Source organism: Pogona vitticeps, chromosome 15, assembly GCF_051106095.1.
Source record: "Pogona vitticeps strain Pit_001003342236 chromosome 15, PviZW2.1, whole genome shotgun sequence".
Lineage (NCBI taxonomy): Eukaryota > Metazoa > Chordata > Lepidosauria > Squamata > Agamidae > Pogona > Pogona vitticeps.
The window spans coordinates 5,205,002-5,228,600 of NC_135797.1; the positions used below are offsets into that span (position 1 = coordinate 5,205,002).

At 48.7% G+C, this 23,599-nt stretch overlaps 2 protein-coding genes and 1 long non-coding RNA gene across 3 annotated transcripts; 1 reads left to right on the forward strand and 2 right to left on the reverse strand.

Annotated features, from left to right (window-relative positions):
* Nucleotides 1–75: 75 nt before the first annotated feature.
* UBXN1 (UBX domain protein 1) lies at nucleotides 76–11,265 on the reverse strand. The gene is made up of 10 exons (XM_072984434.2): nucleotides 11,125–11,265; nucleotides 8,783–8,873; nucleotides 7,667–7,720; nucleotides 7,452–7,573; nucleotides 6,474–6,552; nucleotides 5,363–5,554; nucleotides 4,484–4,535; nucleotides 2,526–2,654; nucleotides 1,503–1,686; nucleotides 76–449 (listed from the first exon to the last, which is right to left on the reverse strand). The coding sequence occupies exons 2-10, from the start codon at nucleotides 8,836–8,838 to the stop codon at nucleotides 400–402; spliced, it is 918 nt and encodes a 305-aa protein (XP_072840535.1). The 5' UTR covers nucleotides 8,839–8,873; nucleotides 11,125–11,265; the 3' UTR covers nucleotides 76–399.
* Nucleotides 11,266–12,940: 1,675 nt separating this feature from the next.
* Nucleotides 12,941–16,679, forward strand: LOC110081043 (proton-coupled zinc antiporter SLC30A1). The gene is made up of 2 exons (XM_078381925.1): nucleotides 12,941–13,511; nucleotides 14,658–16,679. Exons 1-2 carry the CDS (start codon nucleotides 12,974–12,976, stop codon nucleotides 15,368–15,370), a joined length of 1,251 nt encoding a protein of 416 aa, XP_078238051.1. The 5' UTR covers nucleotides 12,941–12,973; the 3' UTR covers nucleotides 15,371–16,679.
* LOC144584828 (uncharacterized) lies at nucleotides 16,604–22,200 on the reverse strand. Its single transcript, XR_013539295.1, has 6 exons — nucleotides 22,081–22,200; nucleotides 21,130–21,154; nucleotides 20,769–20,822; nucleotides 19,555–19,629; nucleotides 17,601–17,859; nucleotides 16,604–16,849 (listed from the first exon to the last, which is right to left on the reverse strand). It is a non-coding gene; the product is annotated as an uncharacterized LOC144584828 (long non-coding RNA).
* Nucleotides 22,201–23,599: the final 1,399 nt, after the last annotated feature.

A 23,599-nucleotide genomic window follows, 5' to 3' on the forward strand; every position in this document is an offset into this window, starting at 1 on the left:
CTTGCCTCTGCTTTCAAATCCGGCAGAACCAGGATCTCCACCTCTTTTTTTTTGTCAAGGAAGCCACCACAAGAAGCAGGCATAGGAAGAGGTTTTATTCACGGCGTGGTGCCCCCCCCCAGGGAGGATGGTCCAAGTTGTGAACCAATTTCTCCCCATTCAGGGGCACCGGGGAAGCCCAAATCTTCTTTACCCACCCCGCCCCTCTATTCCTTCAGCCCTCGTTCAGGATCCCAGCCCTAGGAGATGCTGCTGCTGCTGCTTTGGGTCCTCCACAGTCAGAGCTAGGTGTGAGAAACTGGGGGGGGGGGGGGGCTGTGAGGAAAGGTGAGAGTCACCTCCACGGGCAGCAGCGAGGGAAAGCGGGCTGAGATCCAAGCGAGCGCAGGAGCCAAATGTTCAACTGTTGCCCTTTTTAGCCACGATCAACACAGCCGAAGGCACCAGACCTGGAGAGAGGACAGAGGATGCTGGCAAGTGAGAGAGAAGGACCCACCACCCACCCCAGGCGCGTAAATGAGGAAATCCGACCGAGAGGAGCCTTCTTCATTTCTGTGACCTCGGGAGGTCTGCCCTTTTTGGGTATATAGCGAGACTGGCAACCGGCAAAGTTTAACGCAGACTTTAGACAATAGGATCTCCAAAATGGCCACTGAACAACAGCAGAAATCAATCATCACATCAGCTAAAATGATGTTGATGGCCACCGACAATCCTTAGCTGCCTTCCCGTTTCCAGTATTCAGCGGTATATTTAAATTTGAGGAGTACGGCTCTTGTAATTAAATGGAACGCAGTCTATGGGATATGCATCAATATAGAGAAGTGATTCTTTAAAGTCTCCCTCTGTTTGGGGAAAATGGCAGCGTTCTATGGATCAGCCGCACAATAATTAGAGAAGAGGGCTCTAAACGACGGAGGGCGTGCAGCGCCTGCTCCGAAGGTCCCAGGTTCAATTCCTGGCGTCTCTGGTTAAAAGGAGAGGGCAGGCGTTTGAAACAGACTATGAAAGAGGCAGACATGCTTAAGAGTTTAAGCCTTCCTTGATCCTGTGTCCTCCAACACAAGGCGGTCGGGGCCTGGAGCTGGTGGCTAATTACTACTAGAGCATGCCTCGTGTGTCAGGAGGATTTCCCCAACGGCAGCTTTACCATTTAAGCAATGGTTTCAGTGGCCGGTGTTTGAGGACAGGAGGAGCAACCGCAGCAGACGCTCCCTAGCGATCGGACCATGGGCACCACCGGGTGGTCGGAGACCCGGGAATGCAGATCCCGGACAGGGCAGCGGCTAGTGGGGCCACGAACAAGGATTGCCAAGTGGCCTGAGAAGCTACGATTGTGGCTAGGTGGCGCCAGGTTCGCTCGCCAGCAAGGCATAAAACTGAGGGTTTCGAACTGGCCAAGAGAAAGCCAGTTTCCTGCATGGGCAAAGCCATCTCCCGCCGAGACCCTCCCTCTGATGCCTCCGAGCTCTCCCCCCCCCCCCCGGCCCCGCCCAGCTTACCCAGCTCTTGCAAGGGCTTCTCCATGTCCTCTTCCGTGAAGACGCGCCGGGGGAAGCTGGTGAGGAGGACGAACGGGTCCTCCCCGCCGTCCCTGCGGTTCAGCTCCACGTACAGCCGGACGGCCGCCAGCTGCTCTTTGGCTCTGAAGGTCTGGGTGAGCGACGTCCCGTCCAGCAGCCTCACCTGCCAGGGAAGGAAGAGGCCGGGCGGATGAGCTGCTGGGCCGCTCGGAGATTCCAGTCTCTGCCTGCGGAGTTGGGGGTTCGATTCCTTCCAGCTCCACAGTTCTAACACTATTATTAATACAGTGGTGCCTCGCTTGATGAGGATAATCCGTTCCAGCGAGGAAATCTCCGTCAAGCGAAATAAAAAAGCCAATTGAAACGCATTGAAAACCATTCAATGCGTTCCAATGGGCGAAATACCTGCTCATCCAGCTAAGATCCTCCATAGGGCGGCCATTTCCGGGTGCCTGTGCAGCGAAAAATGCCTCCTAAAAACAGCAGGGAGCCATTTTGAGCAGCCCGCGGCCATTCTGAAAACCCGACAATCAGCTGTTTTGATCGTCGTAATGCGAAGAATCGGTTCCCAAAGCAGGGAACCGATCGTCGGGAAGCAAAAAAGCCCATTAAAACATTGTATTGCGATCACAATTGCGATCACAAAAACATTGTCGTGAAGTGGATTCGTCATCAAGCGGGGTAATCCCGCTTATTATAAGCCACCTAGTGTGGACCGTTGGTCCAGATAGGCGGGATAAAAATCAAATAAATAAATAAATAAATAAAAATAATCATTACCTGGGGCACCACTGTACCCTTGTTAATTGGCAGGATCAGGTCCCGTGTCGGTGGGGAGGGGTGGGTGGGTGGTTGCACAGTGGACTAACCCCTCCCAGAATCCCCAAACTAACAGCCTCTGGTTGTGCCAGGGGATTCTGAGCTTTGTAGTCCAAGCCATGCCCATCTCTGCTGACCAACCAGCCTCAGGGTTGCGTTCTCCCTCCGTTGGCGCTGCCTTACCTGTATCCGGCACTGATCGTACTCCCGTTTGACGGGGGGCTCCTGGCTGGGCGATGAAGGGACCGGGGCGGGAGCCACTGGCTCCGGTGGGGCCGACGACTGGGAAGAGGTGCTGCAGCCACCGCCAAACTGGGATGAAAAGGGAAGGAAGGAAGCGCAGCTTTTTAAGTAACGAAAGAGCCACCGCGACGCCTTTACACAAACTCAGGAACCTGTCCTGTTCTCTACAGAGAGAAATCTGGCCCCAGACAAATTAAAAGAGAATCTAATGAAGCGCAAGATGAATAAGACTCTGGATTGGATTCAAGCACTCACTGCTGTGGGTTATGAAAAGACCACACGCAGGATCTTTTCATTTTTCATGGAATCCATAAAATCATAGTTGAGTTGGAAGGGGACCTATAAGGCCATCAAGTCCAACCCCCGGCTCAAGGCAGGAATCCAAATCAAAGCACATCGGACAGACGGGGGTTCAATTTTTCTTTTGAACGCCTCCAGCGCTGGGAGCGCTCACCACCTCCCGAGGTCATGGGTTCCTCTGTCGTACTGCTCTAACAGTTGGTGACTGGTTCCATTCTTATACTGCTCTAACAGTTAGGAAGTTTTTCCCCCTGAGTTTCTCTTATGCGATCCCTGGTGTTCCTCTACAACAAAACTAAAACAGAGGCAAAAGGACGGCGATCTTTTAAAAAGAGCAGCTTTCTTTCATATGAACGTTCCCAGATTACAATCCGGTGAAGCAGACGCACGTTGAGACACAGCAACAGAGAAATCTTCTCTTAAAACCCACGGTATCCCAGTCCAGGGAAATAGGGCTGGATGGTGTGGAGTACGCGGTTTAGAGGGCTAAATGGAAAATAAGATTCTAATGTTTGACAAGCTATGCAACGAACGCCCTTGGGGCTTGGGAAGCCCAGTCTGAACTCTTGACGCTGAGCTATGAAACTGAACACAGGGCTTTGAGCTTGTCCTTCTCTCTGCTGGATCCTACTTCACAAGGTCACTCTTGAGGATTAAGTGGGAGGAGGGAAAGGAAAGAAAGCCACACATACCTTTGGTCATTGGAGGCAAAGCAGGACAGGCAGAAAGAATCAGAAACTGAAAAAAGCTCATTCTAGTCCCACTCAAGTTTCTCAAAATCCATAGACTGCATAGCCAAAAACACCACCTTGCACAGGAGGGAGGGCCTCAATGAGATCTTGGGGGGGGGGCACCATTTTTAATCTTTGCAAAAGAGGCTTTGGGAGACAACCAGCCCAACCACACAGGAAGAAAAACAACCCAGTTAGGACCGAGTTCTCTGCTCGTTGGTCATCTCGTTGGAAGGCAGAGATGAAAGTGGATGTAGGAGGAACTATCGGGGGGGGGGGGCAACCTAGACCCAGAGGCCTTCGCAGCAGGGGTGGAAGGCCCTTAGGCTGAATCCGGCCCTCCTGAGAGTCTCCTGATCATGCCCTCGGCCCTCAGACACCATCACTGGAGCCCCCCCGGCATTTGGGATGTCCTCGCACCCCCACAGCTTCAAAACACTGTAGGTTTTTGGGGGGTAGGAGCATTTTGGGGTCCACCTCTTGCAGGGATCTCCTGCCTAACCTTTCCAAAATTAAATCAGCCCCTGGCCTGGCCTAAACACAGTTCCTAACTCTTTTAATTTACAGCACAGAGGCCCGGCGCTGTGCAGAAAGCGTCTCCCCTGAGCGACGGGGAGGGGAAATCAAGAGTAAGCCGTTCCTCTCCTCGGCAGCCTCCCAAAGAAGGAAGCCTCCACAGACCAGAACCGCCCTGTACTCCCGGAGATTCCCCATCCCTCATCAAAATTAAATATGATCCGGCTCTGCGTATCCTGTCCCGTCGGACTGACCAGGGTAGCAATGAAGGCGTCCCACCGGATGGAGTAACTGCACCTTTGAGCTTCGAAGGAGAAAATTCCGGGACCTTCCGCCCGGCGGCTCACCCACCTTCTTTGCCCTCTCCGCTTTGTCGTGTTCAATCTTCTCTCGAACCCGCTGCCTGGAAATAAGAGCAGTTTTAAGGGGGAGCAAGAGAGGTTAGGGAGGCTAATTCAGGTCGGAGGGCTCTCTGAAAATTCCCCCGTTGCTCAGAAGGAGATAAGCGGACACCCTTCCTTCCAAGAGATTCTTTCTAGATTCCGCTAGCAGGGTTGATCCCACCCCACCCCCCCAAGATATTTAGGTAAGGTTGGGAGAGACCCCCTGGAAGCCCAGAGAGCTGCTGGCCATCTTTGCACGAAGGATGATGGGAAAGACCACGATCTATGAAACTCTGAAAAAAAAAACACTACAAAGTCACCGTGAAGACAGGGGAATGGGGCTTGCACCCTACATTCCTCTGCCTTTACTGTAGGGGCCCCATATCTGCAGGGGATCGGTTCCAAGGCCCCCCCTGCAGATGCTGAAAAACGTGGATGACCACAAATGCTATTTTAATAGCAAATACTAAGCATGGTCTCTAGTGATCAGTTCTGTTAACTTCATAGATAACAATATTCTTAATATTTTCAATCTGTGGATAAGTGAACCAGCGGATATCAATCCCACGGATAAGAGGGACCTACTGGTAGCGCCCTCTAGGAGTCAGTTCTGTTAACTTCATAGATACAATATGCTTAGTATTTTCAATCTGCGAATGAGTGAATCAGCAGATATTGATCCCGCGGATAAGAGGGACCTGCTGTATTTTGATTTGGGAAAATGTAAAACCAGCGCTACAAAGTGCGCTGCTGCTGCTTCTCCACTCCGCAGGCACAGTCTCATCTCATCCTTCTCCTCCCTCCTTTTTTTCCCCACCTGCCACCACCACCACCCCTGTGCTCTCACTTGGCCAGCTTCTCCTCCAGCTTCTCCCGGCGCCTCTCTTCAGCCAGCTTCTTCATCTCGTCCTCCTGCAGCTTCTGGCGGATGAGGGAGAGCTCCTGGCCCTGCTTCCGGCGCTGCTTCTCCCGCTCGATGTTCTCGCGCTTCTCCCGCTCCTCGCGTTCCCGCTGTTTCTGAGCGATCAGTTCCAACATCCTGGAAGCCACAAAGGAGGTCAAGAGGAGGGCTGGCTGGCTCCTTCCTAAGACAGCCTCAGCCTTCCCTAAGAAATCCCAGGACTTAACTACAACACCCATAATCCCTACATCCTGGTCTGGAAAGGACCAGGATGAAAAGAGCAAAACAAAGCATACAGAACGCTTGGAACTTTTGAGACGCACTGTCTCTTTCTCCTTTCGTTATTATTAGGCTTACTGTAAAGGGCCTAACCTCTGAGCCACAGGTTCGATTCCCCCCCCCCCTTGTGCCTCCTGGGAGTAAAGCCAGACTGTGTAGCCTTGGGCCAGCTGCAAAGTCCCCAGGGCTCCCCCTAGAGGAAGGGAACAGAAAACCATTTCTTATTCTCTACCTGGAAAAACCCTAAAAAGGGTTGCCAAAAGTAAGAAAGGACTTGATGGCCACACAATTATTATTACTCTAAAAAAACCATCGTGCTGGGGAACAGCTTTGCAGATACTCTGGGCTGCCAGGAAGATAAACAAGGGGGTCCTCGATCAAACCAAGCCTGAATGATCTCTGGAGGCACAAAATGTTGAAACGGAGGCTGTCTTCCGTTTCAACATTTTTGACTCCAGAGATAATTCAGGGAAAGCCAAGATTGTCTGGAAAAGGCCATCATGAAGGGAATAATGGAAGGCAGCAGGAAAAGAGGAAGACCCAAATGTGAGATGGGCGGGCTCCCTAAAGGAAGCCACAGGCTTGAGTTTGCAAGCCCTGAGCAGGGCAGGGCATTTTGGAGAGGGATTTGACAGCAGAAAAGAAGAAGAACATCATTTAACAGTTTCTGAGGGGAAACAGTCTCATCCTTGCAAAAACTAAACAGGTCTCTTGTTCAGCTTGGGATCAGCTTCTTTCCTTCCCAGGTGCTTTAACCCCCTTGAACCACAATCTCTACCTCTTCGTCTGCTCCCGTTTCTCTTCCTCGCTCAGGGGACGTCTGTTGTCTTCCTCCGTCAGCTCCTCTAACGTAGGATCTGTGGATTGAGGAGGGAAAGGAGGCTGTTATTCTACAACCTATTCCTCAGGGTTCAGAGGAAGCAGCTTGTAAGGAAAGAAGTCTATCGGTCAATCTGCCCCATCCCAGAGTAAACGGGGGCCTTAACCATCTGAGGGCAAGATAAAGCACGACCCCATATCCACAGGGAATGGAGTCCACGGACAATAGCAAACACTAGAGACAGACAGATAAATAGAATGGTAAAAGAGAAAAAAAAACTATCTGCATTACCATAACTGGCCACTAGAAGGTGTCAGAGACCAGGCTATGTATTCTTCACCAACAAGAATTCGTAGCATGGTCTATGGCTCCCTCTGGTGGTCAGTTCTGGTAAAACGTGGAAAAAAATTATTTCTTTTCATATTTTTAGATCTTGGATAACTGAAACTGTGGGCACTGATCCCTAGGGAATTTTATTTCTCATTTCTGTCTAAGCAAGCAATGAGGTTGTGGGATCAAGGATACGACCCAGATGAAGGCCAACACATTGAACCTTGGGGGGCTCCTGCGTCCAAACAAGTGGTGCTCAGCTTGGTTTGAAGGCAGAGGAACCTCCCCCCACCTCCGGAGGCGTATTGTTGTTGTTTTAATAGTCTACAGAGAGTCTTGAACCCATCACTGGCATCAAGAAGCAAGGAATAACTTTTCCTAGGTTTGGGCAATATTCCCAGCACAACCTTCTCTGGAAGTGTGTAAGCTGGGTTTCTCTTTAAATCAAGAGTATTTTTCTGGCTCCGGAAGTCACCATTAACCAACTCTGCTCTCAGCTGCAGGGAAAGAGTTATGCTCGGTCAATATGACGTGGGTTCCTGAGCAAGGTGAGGCCACAGCCAGGCCTCCTCTCTCATCCCCTCCTGGTTTTTTTTTTCCTCTGACCTGATCTGTTCTCCGAAGACTCCGCGGTCCTTCCCTCGGGGGGCTCCTCCGCAGCCAGGACGTGGCCCTGCGGGGGTACGTACGGCTCATCCAGGTCAGGGTCGTTTTCGTGCTCCATGAGCCTGGTGTTAACAAGAAGGGGTCGTGGGGTAAGCATTTTTTAAAAGCAGAGCCGTTGTCTGAAGCAGGGAGGAAGGCGCTGAGGCAATACGTACCAATCCATCGCCGATTCTATGCCCTGGTTTCCCGTCAAGGCGAGGGCCTTCTCTCTGGGGGCATAAAGGAGACGCAAGATGCAATCAATCCCGTCTGAACTCAGGCCTCTTCCGAACGGTCTCCTTTCCTTTCCTAAGCTGGCTTTGGGCAACCTAGCCTATTTCACCTCTCCGGCTTCCTCAAACTTTCAAGCCATGTGCTTTACGCATGAGCTTCCTAGGCAACATGATGTGGAACCCGGACACATGGACGCAGCTGCTATTATCATCACCGTTATTGTTACAACACCCCCTTGGTCTGAAAGTGAATGAAGCAGCCACGAGGCAGAAGCTAAGCATACACTGATTTAAGACAACGCCCGAGGACACCTTTGCATGCTGCTTTGATTCACAGGTCTTTAAAATCCGTGTTGCCTTACGGCCTCATGCGCAAGGTGCTCGGGTTCTTCGTCACCAAACCCCTATAAGCATGCCCTGCAAGTCGCAACTGATTTACTAAATGCACGCACTACTGTGTTAAAGGGATAATACCATCCAAAACAATCGCACAAGGACTAGCTACACAAAAAGCAATACAGCAGGACCACTGGATCCACAAAGAACTGGTTCCAATCCACCCATTTCAGATGCAGAAAAATGTGGATTATAGCCAAGGCTGTTTAAATTTAACTTTCACTTTAGAACTCTTTTAAACAAAAATTTAATATTTTCAGACTGCGGATGAGTGAATCAGTGGATACGGATCCTGCGGATAAGGGGGCCCCTGCTGTGTTTGTGTTAGCCACCGGACAAATGGTAAAATTCCTGTCGTGGCCCTATCTGCCTACACCAACCAACAATGCATTTAAAAAGGATGTAAGCTTCAGAGATCACAGGTCTCTTCATCATGATGTTCCAGAAAGCAGGCCACCTTGGCAGGGGAGCTTCCTGGAAAAGCGAAACAAAAACCCACACACCGCACCCTATCCTTCTGGAAAACGCAACACGGTCTCTACCCCGAACAAAGGGATTCCCCACCCCATGCATTCAAACCGCAGGGCCGTTAGACAAAACATGTATCTCGGCTCCCGATCTGATGCGTCCCCAGCCCTGCGTCCCAGAGGGGCGGACACGTACGCTCTGTTCTGCGGGAAGCCCATCTCAATCAGGCTCTCTAAGGCTGTGGCTTCCATTCTGCTTCTGGGCCCCCGACCACAGCTGGCAGGCTCTGGAAGAAAGAGAGAGAGAAACAGCGACTGGTTATGACATTTGGCGGAAAACATAAATCACAAAGATCTCAAAGGAAGGTACTATCAGAAAGATCCACCGTCTGCTGCTTCAGGGTTATTACACAGCATCCTCTTGCTCTGTTTCTACATGAAAAAAAATAAATCAATTAAAACAACTCTTTGCCAGTATGGTTGTTGTGGGTTTTTCAGGCTCGTTGGCCATCTTCTGAAGGTTGTTCTTCCTAACGTTTCACCAGTCTCTCTGTGGCCGGCATCTTCAGAGGACTGGAGTCAGTGCTCTTTGCCAATACTTTCAATAACCAGAAACCAGGAGAAGACTCTGCAGGTCCAACTGCAGTCTTTAAATGCCTGGTCTATCTTCATTCACACTTCTCACTCGCCCATAGCAATCCACAATGCCACTTTTGTGGCCTGAGAAAGCAGAAGGAAACCAAGCAGACAGAGCTTTCCTCCAGCTCTCATTCACAAAAGCTTGTGGCAAATAAAGTGTGACACTCCTTAAAATACCACAGGGGTTCTCTGCTGTTTTCGCCGGAACAGATTAACACAGTGACCAACCTGGGGACATTTTTAGATACACAAAGGCATGGGACTGAGTGTTTAGTTCCTTTAAATCAAAAGAACAGAAGATCTACCGGGGAGAAAAATGAGGATGGATATACCGTCCGTCCCAAACATGGGGCAAAATATTAAGGATATATATGGCACGGTATCTGAAGGGATATGTTGGTTACAGTAAAAAATAAACTAAAAAATCTAGTGACCCAAGAAGAGTAACATACTACAGCACGATCTTTCCTGATTGTAGGCACTTCATCAAAAGCATTATTTTTTATTTTATTTTTATTTCAATTGTAATTTATTTATTTTTGTTTCTGGCGCAAATTTCAGATACTTATAAAGCACACAGACGATGCTTCTCAAAGTTTGTTTTACACTGAAATCTTAAACGGAAGAATTGCTGGAGAGCTCAGTGGGTTAGCTCTCTGGCTGCAGAACCAGAGGTTGGGAGTTCAATTCCCCCCCACACTCCGGCTGGGCCTCCCTGACTGGGGCTGGACTCCCTGATCCAAAGGGTCCCTTCCAGCTCTGCCATTCAGAGATGATGATGATGAAGCAGCAGCAGCAGCAGCAATATTGCACCAATCAACATGTGTGTCCTCGATCAACAGTTCCAGTGGAATAATAACATGCACGACAGGGAGGCTCTTCTGTGACCTTCCCTCCTCTCCTACATCGTTGCTTCCTTTATGCCCCGTATTTAAGCAGATCTAGACAGAGGGAACCTCGAAAGACGGAACACAGTTCAATTAACACAACAAGTAAGCCCATCCATTACCATTACCACCATCCCCTTTCCTCAGGAGGGACCCAATTCCCTTTTATATATATATTCTATATATACATTCATTCTCATTCATTCATTCATAGATAGATAGATAGATAGATAGATAGATAGAGATATATATTGATATTGATATTGATATCAATATCAATCACAGTTGTGAGAAAATGGATTGCATGCTGGTACATTATTGGTTTTACTGGAATATATGCTGCTGTAAAGCCCAATAATAATAATAATAATAATAATAATAATGATGATGATGATGATGATGATGATGATGAAAAAAGAATAACAATAACAATAACAACAAAACAACAACAACAACAACAACGATGATGATGATAATGATGATGATAATGATAATAATAATAATAAAATGTGATATTGTTTTTGTTGTGATGATGATGATGGAATCCATCCCATCGCCCTCTCCCCACCTTTTTCTCTTCTACCCCCCTCCTCACAGCAAACCCCCCTCCTGTCCCTCCTCCACACGTTCTGGCCGACGACTACCCATCATCCCCTCCCCAACAGGATGGACCACGGGGGATGATGGGAGTGGTAGTCCCAAAACCTTTTAAGCCACCTTTCCCCCCCCCACTTTCCCCAAAAGTCTTTGGAGTGCCCGAGACCTGGGAGGGGGCGGGGTCCCGGCAAGCCCCTCCCCCCCAAAAGCCCCTCCCCCTTTAACTCTCCTCCAAAGCCCCCCACCAGAGGGGGGGGAGGAGAAAGGTTGAGAGAACGGCTTGGGTCACGTGGGGGGGCTCTTCCGAGGGCTTCCTGCTCCTCCCCCCTCCCGCTTTTGAGGGGGGGGCAGCGGAAGGCAGGCAGGCCCCCTCCCCTTCCTCCTCTTCCTCCTCCTCCTCCTCTTCCTCCCTCACCTGAGGCACCGTCTCCGCGGCTCCCTTTCCCAGGCGGCGGCTCCAGAAAGCACCGGAAGCGGCTGCTCTGCCGCGCGGCCGCTGTTTGGGTCACGTGGGGGGCGCTCGCCGGAAGGGGCTACGGCGGCCGCCGAGGGACAAGAGGAGGGGGTTGCTTCGACTTAAAGGGCCAGAGACCCAGCAGCGCATCCGCTGCGGAGACCCTCATTCGTTCCTTATTGAGCCTTCGCGAATACATTCCTTATTGCCTTGACCTATTTATTTATTTATTTATTTATTTATTTATTTATTTATTCGATTTTTAGCCATCTTTTTTTTTCATTTTTCCCTTCCACTTTCCTTCCTTCTTTTTTTTAAATTTCTTTCCCTTTCTAACTCAGCAAATTCTAAATAAATACATATTAAAAATCAAAAAATTTTCTCCCCTTTTTTACTCTTTCTGCCTTCTTTTTTTCATCGTTCCTACCTTTTCTGTCTAATTTGTTCTACCAGTTTCCTGCTTCATTCTCAAGCCATATAGAAATATTCAGCAAATATTGACACGGATGATGCTGGTGATTAATAGACTTAATGGACTTGGAAGCAAAGCAGGAAGATCGGAGAATAATCAAATAAAATGGGGCTGCTGGGATACAGGATAAATTTTCTGTGACGATGGAGAAATTCAATCCGTGCAGCACTTACACATGCACGCTGTTTATACCCCACTGCACGTACAAATTAAGATCTAGCAAATGGCCAAGATAATGCTATTGAAGAAGCCCGAATATGAAGTCAAACCATGCCACTAGTCCTCATGAAGGACAATTCTCCGTAGCACTGAAAATTACTTTGTTTGGCTCGACCCTACCTGAACCTCACAATCAGTATATTGTCCCTAAAAATAACTTTTCAAAGCTCTGCTCTTTTATTGCCAACCCGTCCTCATGTAGGCTGTTTTTTCATTTCCGCTTTTTTTTAGACAGTAAAGCTTGCAGGCAGGGACTGCCCCAGTGGAATTGGGGCTCAAGGAACGAGATCCTGAGGCTAGAAACAAATCATATATTTCTCTGGAGCGTTTTTCTGGTCTGATTATCGTCAGATTTGGGTTTTGAAACTAGAGGCCACCGCACTTTGGTTTATCAAGCAGTGTGATGAGGTCAGAGGTCACTCAGCTCACATTTGCGAAGATGTTAATGCTGAAGTAGAAAAAAAAAACTTCCATCCATTAAGCTGGTGCAAAAATTTGTTAAGCTTTCGGCTGCTCAGATTTTGGGGGGGTGGGGGTGGGAGGATAAGCTGAATAAAGCTGAAATAAAGTTTGGAAGTGCTCTCGCTCTCCTGTCTGGGATGTGACCTTACATGGACGTGCGTCATGCGCAAGTGGAGAAATTCCCCCCTATTCTTCTGTCCTATTATGCAAAAGGGGATAATTGGATGAAGAATGATGATTCTTCTTTCTGCAGCTGGTATAATTCTGGGCAGGGAGCCAACCGAGGGAGAGAGAGAGCAAGGGACAAGCTGCCTCTTGAAAGGAAACCCCCCCCCGGACGCCACGGAGGGGGGGCAGTGTGCCCTGGCTTCCCCGAGTGCAAAGCTGGTACACCAGTGCAAAACCACCCCCCAATTAATCCCGAGGACAGGGCAGCAGGGCAGAGGGCCAGCGCACGAAGACAAAAAGCGGGCAGCCTCGGAGGAGGCCGTGCGGTCACCGGCCGACGCGGGCCAAAGTTGGTTTCGAGGCGGGCAGGATCGGGGCAGGCTGGAGGACTGGTATGGGGGAGAAGCCCAGCACAGCGGCTGGCACAGACTGAAAAAGAAGGAAAGCTGGACCCCCCCCCCCCCGCAGCAAGAGAAAGAGAAGGTGCTGATGGGGACACTGTCAAGAAAGACGTCCGGTTCTGGGTGGCACCGCTCGGCGCTTTGGGATGCGGGCTCCACCACCCGGCCAGCCGTCCACTTCTGCCTGTCTCTCGGCTTCTTCCTCGTGGAGGTCGGGGCCAGCCGGGTGGCCGGCTCCCTTCTGCTGCTCTCTTCGGCCTTCCACACCTTGGGAGGGGCGCTGGCCCTGGCGGTGGCCTTGGCGGACAGCCGGCTGGCCACTAGAGGATACAGCGGGCGAAGGAACACCTTCGGGTGGGCGCGAGCCCGGGTGGTGGGCACGCTGGCCAGCACGGTGTTCCTGAGCGCACTATGCCTGGCGCTGGTGCCCGAGGCGCTCCGCAGGGTGGCCCACCCACGGGCGATGGAGCATGCATTGGCGCTGATGGGGGTTGGGGCCGTGGGGATCCCCCTCCACTTGGCCAGAGCCGGGTTGCACGAGAGGGACGCTCAAGATCTGGACGCCAGGCAGTGCTGTAACCGGAGGAAGGCCGCCCAGGCAGGCGGCGGTGGGCAAGAAATGGAAGGTGAGGCTGTGCGGTGGGTGCCTTTGTGGGTTAGGGATGGAGGGGGGGGGGAAGACAGTGAAAGGAGCAAGGAATGGAGTCCCTAACCTGAAAACTCGGGTTCACCAAGGACACAGTGGAAAGCAATGGCTAGATGCTTTTCACACTGCTCTGAAGAGCAAAGCCTTTACAGTGGTGCCTCGCTAGACGACGATAACCCGTTCCACTGAAATTGCTGTTTAGCGAAATCATTGTTTAGCGAAAAGCATTTCCCCATTGGAATGCGTCGAAACCTGTTTAATGCGTTCCAATGGGGAAGAATCGTCGTTGTCTAGCGAAGATTGGCCATAGGAAAGCCGCTTTGCGAACCGCCGATCAGCTGTTTAAATCGCTGTCTTGCGAAGCTTAGCCGCCTAGAGTGATCTAATATGATCAGATAGGCGGGATAGAAATAAAATAAATAAATAAATAAATAAATAAATAGGTCACGAAAACACCCGTTTTGCAAGCGCAGAGGGAGCTGCCAAAATCGTTGTCTAGCGAAAATTGGTTTGCGAAGCAGGGACCAAACAATGTCCAGCGAAATTCCCCCATAGGAATCACTGTTTTGCGAATCACTATAGCAATTGCAAAAAGTCAATGTCTAGCGAAAAAAACTGTCATGCGGGTTAACTGTCTAGTGAGGCATGACTGTATTTGTTTACTTTTTCAACTTTTCCTTCCCTGGCTTGCCTCTTGAGCGGTATAGCCAGTGGCAGTAGATGGCCAAATTTAAGAGCCGTTTGGGGGTGGAGCCGGGCAGAGAAAACCGGAACACGCCGTGCATCCTCAACGCGGAGGTTTTCCCATCACAGGTCGTGGCAATCGCCAGCGGCTGAGAGGGAGGATCAACAGCAGTCAGAACGCCAAAATGGAAACCCCAGGGTCAGAGGCAGTTTACCTCCGAAAAAATGATGGAGTCAATCGGGGAGGGCCGTCACTCTTGACAACCTGTTTGGCCGCGTCCTGTGGTGGCCTCTTTAGGGAAGCGAAGGCTGAAATAAGAGATTTTTGCATCTAGAAAGGCTCTGCTTAATGTTATTTTCCTTTCTCTGGTTCCACTTCCGTGATGTGCTGTTCTGGGTGCAAATATGAGATGTTTCTCCATTCTTCCTCTACCCCCCACAGGCCTGCTGGGAAATGAACCTTCGATGAATGGACAGTCATGGACGGTGGAGGCAGGTCCCGTGGCGTCTGTGGAGAAGCCTGGACAGCTTTGCCGGGCCTGGTTTTTCGCCTGCTTGGGTCCGCTGATGGTTCTCCTCTATTCCCTTGCTTTCCATCTCCTGGTGGAACAGACTCCGTGTCTTGGCCACGGGCCCTGCCTCGGCCACTGCTCACAGTCCGTGTGCTGGGCACGGGGCACTTCCGAACCCCTGCGCTCTCCCGGACCCCCTTGCTGGCTGCTTTATTTGGATCCCGGGCTGGCCGTGGCCGTGGCCGGGGTCCTGCTGTGGCTGGCGTGGCCGGCCTTGCGTGGCTCAGCCTTGGTGCTCCTCCAAGCTGTGCCGGAGGAGCTGGACCTCCGCCTCTTGCAGAGGGACCTGCAGGCCACGGAAGGCGTGGCGGCCTTGAGGGAGCTCCACGTCTGGCAGCTGGACGGCCCCAGCAGCTTGGTGGCCATGGTCCACGTGGGCTGCCACCCTAGGGCGAAGTACGAGGCCGTCATCCACAGGGTCCGGCGGGTGTTCTGCGAGCACGGGATCCACGCAGCCACCGTGCAGCCGGATCTTGGCCCCTACCTGGGCGAGGGGTGTCAGAGAAAAAACGACGCAGCCGCATGCACGAGGTGCCCGGATCCCCACTCGGCAGAGATCGTGGAGTACGAGACCACGGTATGAGCGCAAGAAACTGGACTGGTGGAAAGGAGAATGTTGTACGAGAGTTTCCGATCATCCCTGGCCTTTGGATAGGCTGGTTGGGACTCATGAAGCCTGGAGGCCTTCAAGAGCCACTTAAAAAGAAGAAGAAGAAGAAAAGCAACGATTTTGGGGGAGAGACATCAGCTCCCAGATTCCCCAAAGCAGCATGGTTGGGGGATGATGGGAGTTGTAGTTCAAAGTCCCTTCTTTTCTCGCCCTCTAGGAAGGCCTCGTTAAGGCGGGCTCGGGTGGTCCTGTTCTTTACAAGCTCCGGAAATGGAGAAAGTAGGAGAGTCTGAAGAAACGATTAAATTCCTGCTTTCATGCCCTAGAGAGGGGCTCTCCCAAAGCTGGTTTTCTTGCAATATCATTTTCAGAACTTGCCCAAAACATGCAAAGTGGTCCAGTTTGCATGCGCTGCAGAGGACGACCACTCCTCGCATCCCCGCCAGCAGTAAAGATGCTTCCACTGAGTGAAGATGATGTTGCGGTCCTTTCAGTCATTTCTGCTTCTGGGTTCTTTCCCGAGAGCAAAACTATTTTTTTCCTTTTCTTACTTCAAACACAAACATACAGGTGGCCTCTAAACTCTCTCATTGGTCCACTCCCGCTTTCCAAAATCTGGCAGATAAATCTCTGTATCCAGCAAGGGGTGTGTGCTTTTTTTTACAGTTTCACATCAAGCAACATCTTCTGGTCTCCCTGGGAAATACATACTTAAGGAATCTTAAAGTGCTTTTCTCTAAGTTCCACACTATAGATTCCACACTACATATTTATAGTGTGGAATCTATTTATACTGTTTATAGTATTATATAGTATTATATATAAAGCATTATATATAGTATTATATATATAGCATTATATATATAGTGTGTGGAATCTGGAAAAAAAGGACTTTAAGATTCCTTAAGCACATATTTCCCAGGGAGATCAGAAGATGTTGCTTGATATGAAACTGTAAAAAAACATATAGAATTGCCATAAGTCAGAACTGACTTGGTGACAAACAGTTATTATTGTAACACTGAACTAAAAACACACCAAAACTTAGCAAAATCTCTGCGGAGTGATTGGTCTGGCCCCACCCTGCCCTGTATGTGGGTGTCCTGAGTTCTAATCCCTCTGCCCCTCTGGAAGCTGCAAGCTGCAAGCTGAAAGAGGGTGGGACCGGGAAAATAAAATGTGGATTTTGGAAAAAGCATGCCAGGATTCTAGGAGGGGCGGTTCCTTAATACTATCCTGAGCCATCCATAAAATGAAGAATAATAAACAGACTGGGAAGCAACTCCAGAGATAGTTAATTGTTTCATTTCTTGCGGGTTATGGTGGAGAAAGGTGGATGGGAAAGCCGGTTTGCTGGGTGGGGTGCAGGGGGGGGGGAATCAAGCATCGACCAAGGCTGTTCCTTTTCGGGCGATTCCGTCATCATCTGCACCCCAATGGCGCTTTCACCTCCTGTGGGCAAAAAAGGACAAAATCAGTTCTCTGGCAAGGACAGAGGTGCCCCAAATTTTTCTGTTTCAGACAGTTATGGGAATGGGTGGATGTTAAGGCTTTAGAGTTTGGATGTATTCCAGCTGGGTTAGCATTTTGATCCCCCAGAGCAGTGGTTCTTAACGTGGGCGATAATGCCCCCTAGGGGGCGATTTCATTTTTCAGGGGGGCGGTAGAACGAAAAGGGGCGGCGTGGGGGCGCTGGAGCAAGCCAAACCTGTGAAGATGGCTGCAGCCTTTTTACAGTGTGCATGAATATATATTTTCCTCCAATTTTAATTTAGTTTCAGACTTTTTGTCTTGAAATTTTTAGTTCCTGCATTTGTTTTTATGCCCTTTTTATATTTCTTTTTGTGTCTTAAAATTCACTTGCAACTAAATCATTAAATGTTACTTTTTGGGGGGCATTTCATTTTCTTGGAATTTAATTGTGTTTTCAGGGGTCATTGGATTTAAGTGTCTTAAAAAAATAAAATAAAATAAAATAAAATAAAATAAAATAAATAAATAAATAAATAAATAAATAAATAAATAAATAAATAAATAAATAAATAAATAAATAAATAAATAAATAATTACTTAATTAATTAATAAGGTATCATCACCGCGGGGAGGGGGGCGATGATAACTTCCTCAATGGCTCAAGGGGGCGTTTCTTTCAAAAAGGTTAAGAACCACTGCCCCAGAGGTTGCCTCTAAGTCACATACGTACCTGGATCTCTTGGATGTTTCAAGGCCTTGTCCTAAAATTTGGAAACAAACTCTGCCCTGGAGACCCCGGATGTATTTGGTTTTCCTTCCTCCCGCATCGTTGGTGGTCGTGGTTCTGCCCTGCGTTCTCCTCCTTCTCTTGAGTTTGATTCTGCCACATCCGAAGAGGGTTCCTGCCTAGCCCTGGCCTTTAGGGACGTTCTGATGCCCTCACAAATCTTTTCGACTTTTTTGTTGGTGTCCACGAGTCCATCGCCGTTCTGGGAGGGAGAGGGGAAAAAAGGAGCCTTTTGTCAGAACCGTCCTTCTGGCCTCTACAAAACAGGCTGGAAGGCAGCGCCATTTTTCCCACCCAAAAACGGGGACGCCCTCCAGATGTCGAGATAACATTCAAGATCAGGTCTACAGAGAGAGAGAGAAGCAGAGGAAGGGGGAGATCATTTGTGTTTTGTCTTTCGCCCAGTTCAAAGACTCGGGCGGCTTACAGAACAATGACAAGCCAGCTGGAGGGGGGGGGGAAGAATTAAGGGACAGTGTTTAAAAGGCAGGGATATATACTGTATTTTTCGCTCCATAAGACGCACCTTTCCATAAGACGCACCAATTTTTTAGGAGAAGAAAACAGGAAAATATAATCTGTTTTCTTCACTCCATAAGACGCACAGACTTTCCACCCCCGTTTTGTGGGGGGAAAGTGTGTCTTATGGTGCGAAAAATACGGTAATTATCTGGAAAAGACAATAAGATGAAAGAAACAAGGGTCAAGATTCACACTCCTGTCCTTCCAGTCACCATCTATGGATGTGGAAGCTGGACAATGAAGAAGCTGACAGGCAGGAGAAAATATTAGTTTGACGTGCGGTTCTAGAGAAGAGCTTTGCGGATACCCTGGATTGATAGACAGATGAACAAGTGGGTCCTAGATCAAATCAAGCCTGAAGTCTCTCTGGAGGCAAAGATGCAGAAGCTGAGGCTGTCCTACTTTGGGGACCTCCTGAGAAGGCAAGATTAACACTGGGAAAGACAATAACGCTGGGAAAGGTGGAAGACAGCAGGAACAGAGGAAAACCAAATACGAGAGGGACAGACTCCCTAAACGAAACCACGGGCTTGAGTATGCATGTGCTGAGCAGGGCTGTTGAGGACAGGACATTTTGGAGATGGCTCCTTCATAGCATCACCGTAAGTCATAAGAGTTGACCTAGGAGTGTGTAAGGACAACGTGAGTAACGAGATGCTTTTCCAAAACAGAGCTGACAGATAGCTCAAATCTGATGTCTTCCCCCCATTCCCCAAAAATATTCTTGCAGCCTTTAAGCCAGCCTGCTAAAACGGAGAGACAGAATGCGCTAATTAAGGATGCCAACTGAGAAAGCATCATCATATAGTTACTTTCAGCTTAATGGATGAAGAATATGTCTGTTTTCCAATCTAGCTGTATATTCTCTCGGGTTTCCTTCCCGCAAAAGACTGAACAGTGGGAAAAACTTAAGAAATCTACAAGGTTTGGTGGTTTTTCAAGCCCGTGTAAGTGGGGATGATGGCCGTTATGAGGGTGGAAAGGGGATTTGTCACACGTTTTACGCTATTCTCGTATCAATTCTAAATCCTCACTCTTAAGTAATCAGTGGAGAAAACTAGCAGGCCCCTCAACAGATCTGGTAAAAGATGACAGGTTAATTTTTCCAAACATCCTCACAACGGATGGGAACAGATTGCTTTTAAAAAGTAACTTTCCACGCTCTGGTTTCATTGAGCTTCTTCTGAGAGCTGGCGGGGGGATGTTATTACTCCAGCTCTCATGAGCCACGCTCCCTGGGGGTGATGGGATTTGTCATTTCAAACCTCTGGAGGGGACTGATTCAGGGAAGGCTACGGGGCAACCTTCCAAATTTCCAAAAAAAAAAAAAAAAACCAGGAAACCTTGGTCTTATCAGCTTTGCTCGGCTACTCACAGTTCTGGAGTGCAAAACATCGCCGGTCTCGGGAAGAATCACGTCAAACGCACCCCGCTCTACGAATTCCCCAACCTGGAGGTGAGGAAGGAAGGAAGAATGAATGAGAGAGAGAGAGAGAGAGAGAGCACTCTCCCTAACTCCGATCCCTTAGGCTGAGATGATGGTAACTGTAGTCCCATGCCTCTTCAAGCATCAAATTGTGAAATACTGTCTTTACTCAAATCTCCAGTTGCTTGCTTGCCTGCTCTGATTAACAGCCTCCTTCCGGGCAGGTAACTTGAATCTAACTCCAGTTACGATAACACATCCTGTGAGTATATAGGGAAAGATGGCTCAACCCTCCTAATTTGATAAGAACATTTAAAAGGGGTTAGGGTGCAGTTTCCTGGTGATGGGCAACATGTCTTTTTCCCATCCCATGGCAGATGCCCACCTATGATATATGACAGATCCCATTCCTGCCCTAATTTAGTTGACTTTCCAGAAACCTTCTGCCCATCTCAACATAGCTAATAAATAAAATGTTGACTTCTTAGCTCTGGCCTTTAACCTAATTCTGAGTAGTGGATACAGTGGTGCCTCGCTAGACGATGATAATCTGTTCCACTGAAATCGCTGGTTAGCGAAGTCATTGTCTAGCGAAAAGCATTTCCCCATTGGAATGCATTGAAACCTGTTTAATGCGTTCCAATGGGGAAGAATCGTTGTTGTCTAGCGAAGATCAGCCATAGGAAAGCTACTTTGCAAACTGCCGATCAGCTGTTTAAATCACTGTCTTGCGAAGCTTAGGTCCCGAAAACACACGTTCTGCGAGCGCGGAGGGAGCTGTGAAAATCGCCGTCTAGCGAAAATCGCCGTCTAGCGAAAATCGGTTTGCGAAGCAGGGAGAAAACATTGTCCAGCGAAATTCCCCCATAGGAATCACTGTTTTGCGAATCGCTATAGCGATCGCAAAAAGCCAATGTCTAGCAAAAAAACTGTCATGCGGGGTAACTGTCTAGCGAGGCAGCACTGTATATATATATACATCCACTACTCAGAATTAATTAAAGGCCGGAGCTAAGAAGTCAACATTTATAAATTGACTTCTTAGCTCTGGCCTTTAACCGAATTATATATATACTATATATATATATTACCATATTCTTCTTTTTCTCAGTCCATCCCACATCACCCCAAGCTCTTGATTCCCTCTCCCCCAAGTCACTCACAATGTTCAGCTTGTTCGGGAAGTATTTTTCCAAGAGGTTCTTAATCTGCAGAAACTTTTTAAAAAAACGGATTAGAACAGAATAAGGTCAGGGTGGATGGGGATTTTTGTTTTGTATTGTTTTTTAAAAAGAGGGGGAAATAAAATTCTGTTCCTATGACGGAAGCAGATAAAGATGCCCCCCCCCCGCAACCTGCAGCATCAGGATAACAGAAAGGGATTAATTTTAAAGGGTCCCGAGGAATAAGGATGCACAGAGAGTGTATAAAGCAAGGGATATTTGGGGTGGGTTGGGGGGGGGGACTCAGGCACAATAGTGTGTTTGAATATGAAGCAGGGGGCTGGGGAATGGGACTGCTTACCCGGGTTTTGTACCCTCACGGGACTCTGCAAAAGAAAAACAGAAAGATGATTAGTTTGCGGGTTGGTTTGCCAACTTTTCTTTTTTTCTCTCTGCGCCTCTGCCACCCACATGCTCTGCAGAGGGTAAGGGATTGGGCGCACATCATCCCATTATCACCGGTTCCTGCGCTCTTTCATGCACAGGAACAAGCTGGAATAAAATGGCAGCCGACGGGCAACCCCGTCTGCGGATAAGGGGAACGGGGCGATCAGATTTCCCTCTTGTTTTGTGAACGTGTGTGTTTTTTTTAAAACAATAATATGAGGAATAATCAGAGAGAATGTCACCTTTCTGGACTACAACCCCCCCCCCAAATCTCCATGGCCATGCTGGTAGGGGGATTCTGGGAGCTGTAGTCCATGAGGTGATATTTTGAAGTGCTGGAATAATAGCAATAATAACATTTAATATATATATTTCTTCCTTTGTTTAAGGGTAACAAGCGGTATTGGGCATAAAGCGCTTTACGCCACATTAAAAGGGACGAGTCTTTTCCTATGTGAGAAAGACTCATTTTGGATACAGTAAACAAGCCTCTCTTCTTCTCTTTTTTTTGGTGTGCCAGTTCCGGTGCCACCCAGGAGTACGTAGAGGTGGGTGCCCATTTCACCCACAAAAATCAATATTTTTTTCCAGCCCTGTGATTTACCTCCTCACTTGGAAAAATTTAAGAGAATTTAGCAGTTCCCAAGATGTATCAACCCTCATGTTTTGTCGCCAGTTTGCCACCCACCCAGATGGGCTGGACTACAACCTTCATCATGCCCTATCAACAGTGGCTGGGGATGAAGGGCTTTGCAGTCCACACCCTCTTGGAAGGCACAAGGTTTGGGGAGAGTGGTTTATTTAGGGACTGCGGGATGACCCTTCTTGGCTCTTGGAGGCGAGGGGTAGAGTGATTGACCCTCACCAGAAAATAATCTTCACTTGGAGCAAGCTGGGTGAATCCATGGCAGACACACGGGTCGGCGGAACCCCCCTCCACCTGGCTAACCTTCAGGACTAGAAACACAAGGCAGGAGAGAAGCTTTCTGCTTAATTGGGATTGTGATGTCACTCATATCATTCATATTCATGAGCAGATTTGCATGGGCCTATGAGAGGACTAAAGAGGCGGAGTCAGCAGCTATATAAGGCTTGGCGAGAGAAGAAACTGTCAGATAGAGCTTGGGAGGAGATGCAGATAGAAGAGGGAAGGGATGCTGAGAGAGATGAAGCTGGTTGGGAGATTAGGTAGAAAAGGTGGAGATAATAACAAAATGTGGGGCAAGTCAGATATAGTGAGAGAATAGAAGTATGTACTGGGAGGACTGTTGATGATTCGCTTGTGTAGATAGATTGTCTACCTGAGGAACTTCAGTTATTATTTAATCTACTTCAATAAAATAAGTTCTGTTTACAAGACAAGTGTTCTGATCTACTTCATTTATATTGTGGATTGTAAGCCGCCTAGAGTGTTTGTAATTGAGCAGATAGGTGGGATATAAATAAAATAAATAAATAAAATAAATTGAGGTAATCCACTGGTGGAAGTGACAGAGAAAGAGACGCGAGCCTTTGTGAGGGAAAGACAAAACAGGGGTCGCAAGGGCGAACGCCACAGGTATTAACCCTGGAAGATTTTCCTGGGAGAGCAAAATAGGATGGGGGCTCAAGAAGATGATGGCAAGGGTGCCTGCTCCAAGCTAGGCCTCAGAGTGCATGTTGCTAAGCAACCGTCAGATGTCTTTTTCCTGTTCCACACGGTCTTGCACACTTCCAATAACATCTGGCCAGTGCTGGCTAGGGGATGGAGGCTTTCCAGATGTTGCCAAACTGGTTCCCATCTGCACCAGCCAGTGTGAAGAACGGTCAAGGAGAATGGGAGGGGGGTATACTACCCCCACAGCACACCTAATAAATAATAAAAAATATTTTATTTCATTTTTGTTATTATTTCCCCCCTCAGTGTTCTCCACCTATGCTTCGCAGTTGCACCCCCCCAGCATCTGCCGCCTGAGACAACATCCTCATTTTACCGAATGGCCAGGTTGTGCAAGCCGACACACTGGTTGTGCGCTCAGCCTGAATGCACACTGGCAAGAGACCTAGGTTCACGTACGAAGCACGGTTGTAAAGAAAATTTTCAGAAATGACTCTGGTAACCCACCCTGAGTGTGGGGGGAAATAGACAAACGTCAGCTGCTCCATTCCAGTCGGTCTCAAATTGCGAAATAAAACACCCAGAAAATAAATCTACGGGCGGATTTTTCAAGACTGGGTCTTTATAAAGCTAAATAAACATCCGTTCATCTAGGTTTGGGTGACGCTGCTTCCCGTCAACCCACTTCAAAGAGAAACCAGGCAGAGGGGAAGGAAAAAGACCTTAACATTCCCATGTGAGGGGCTGAGGTGGTCATACCTGCCTGCTTGGGTTTCAGGCCAAGGAA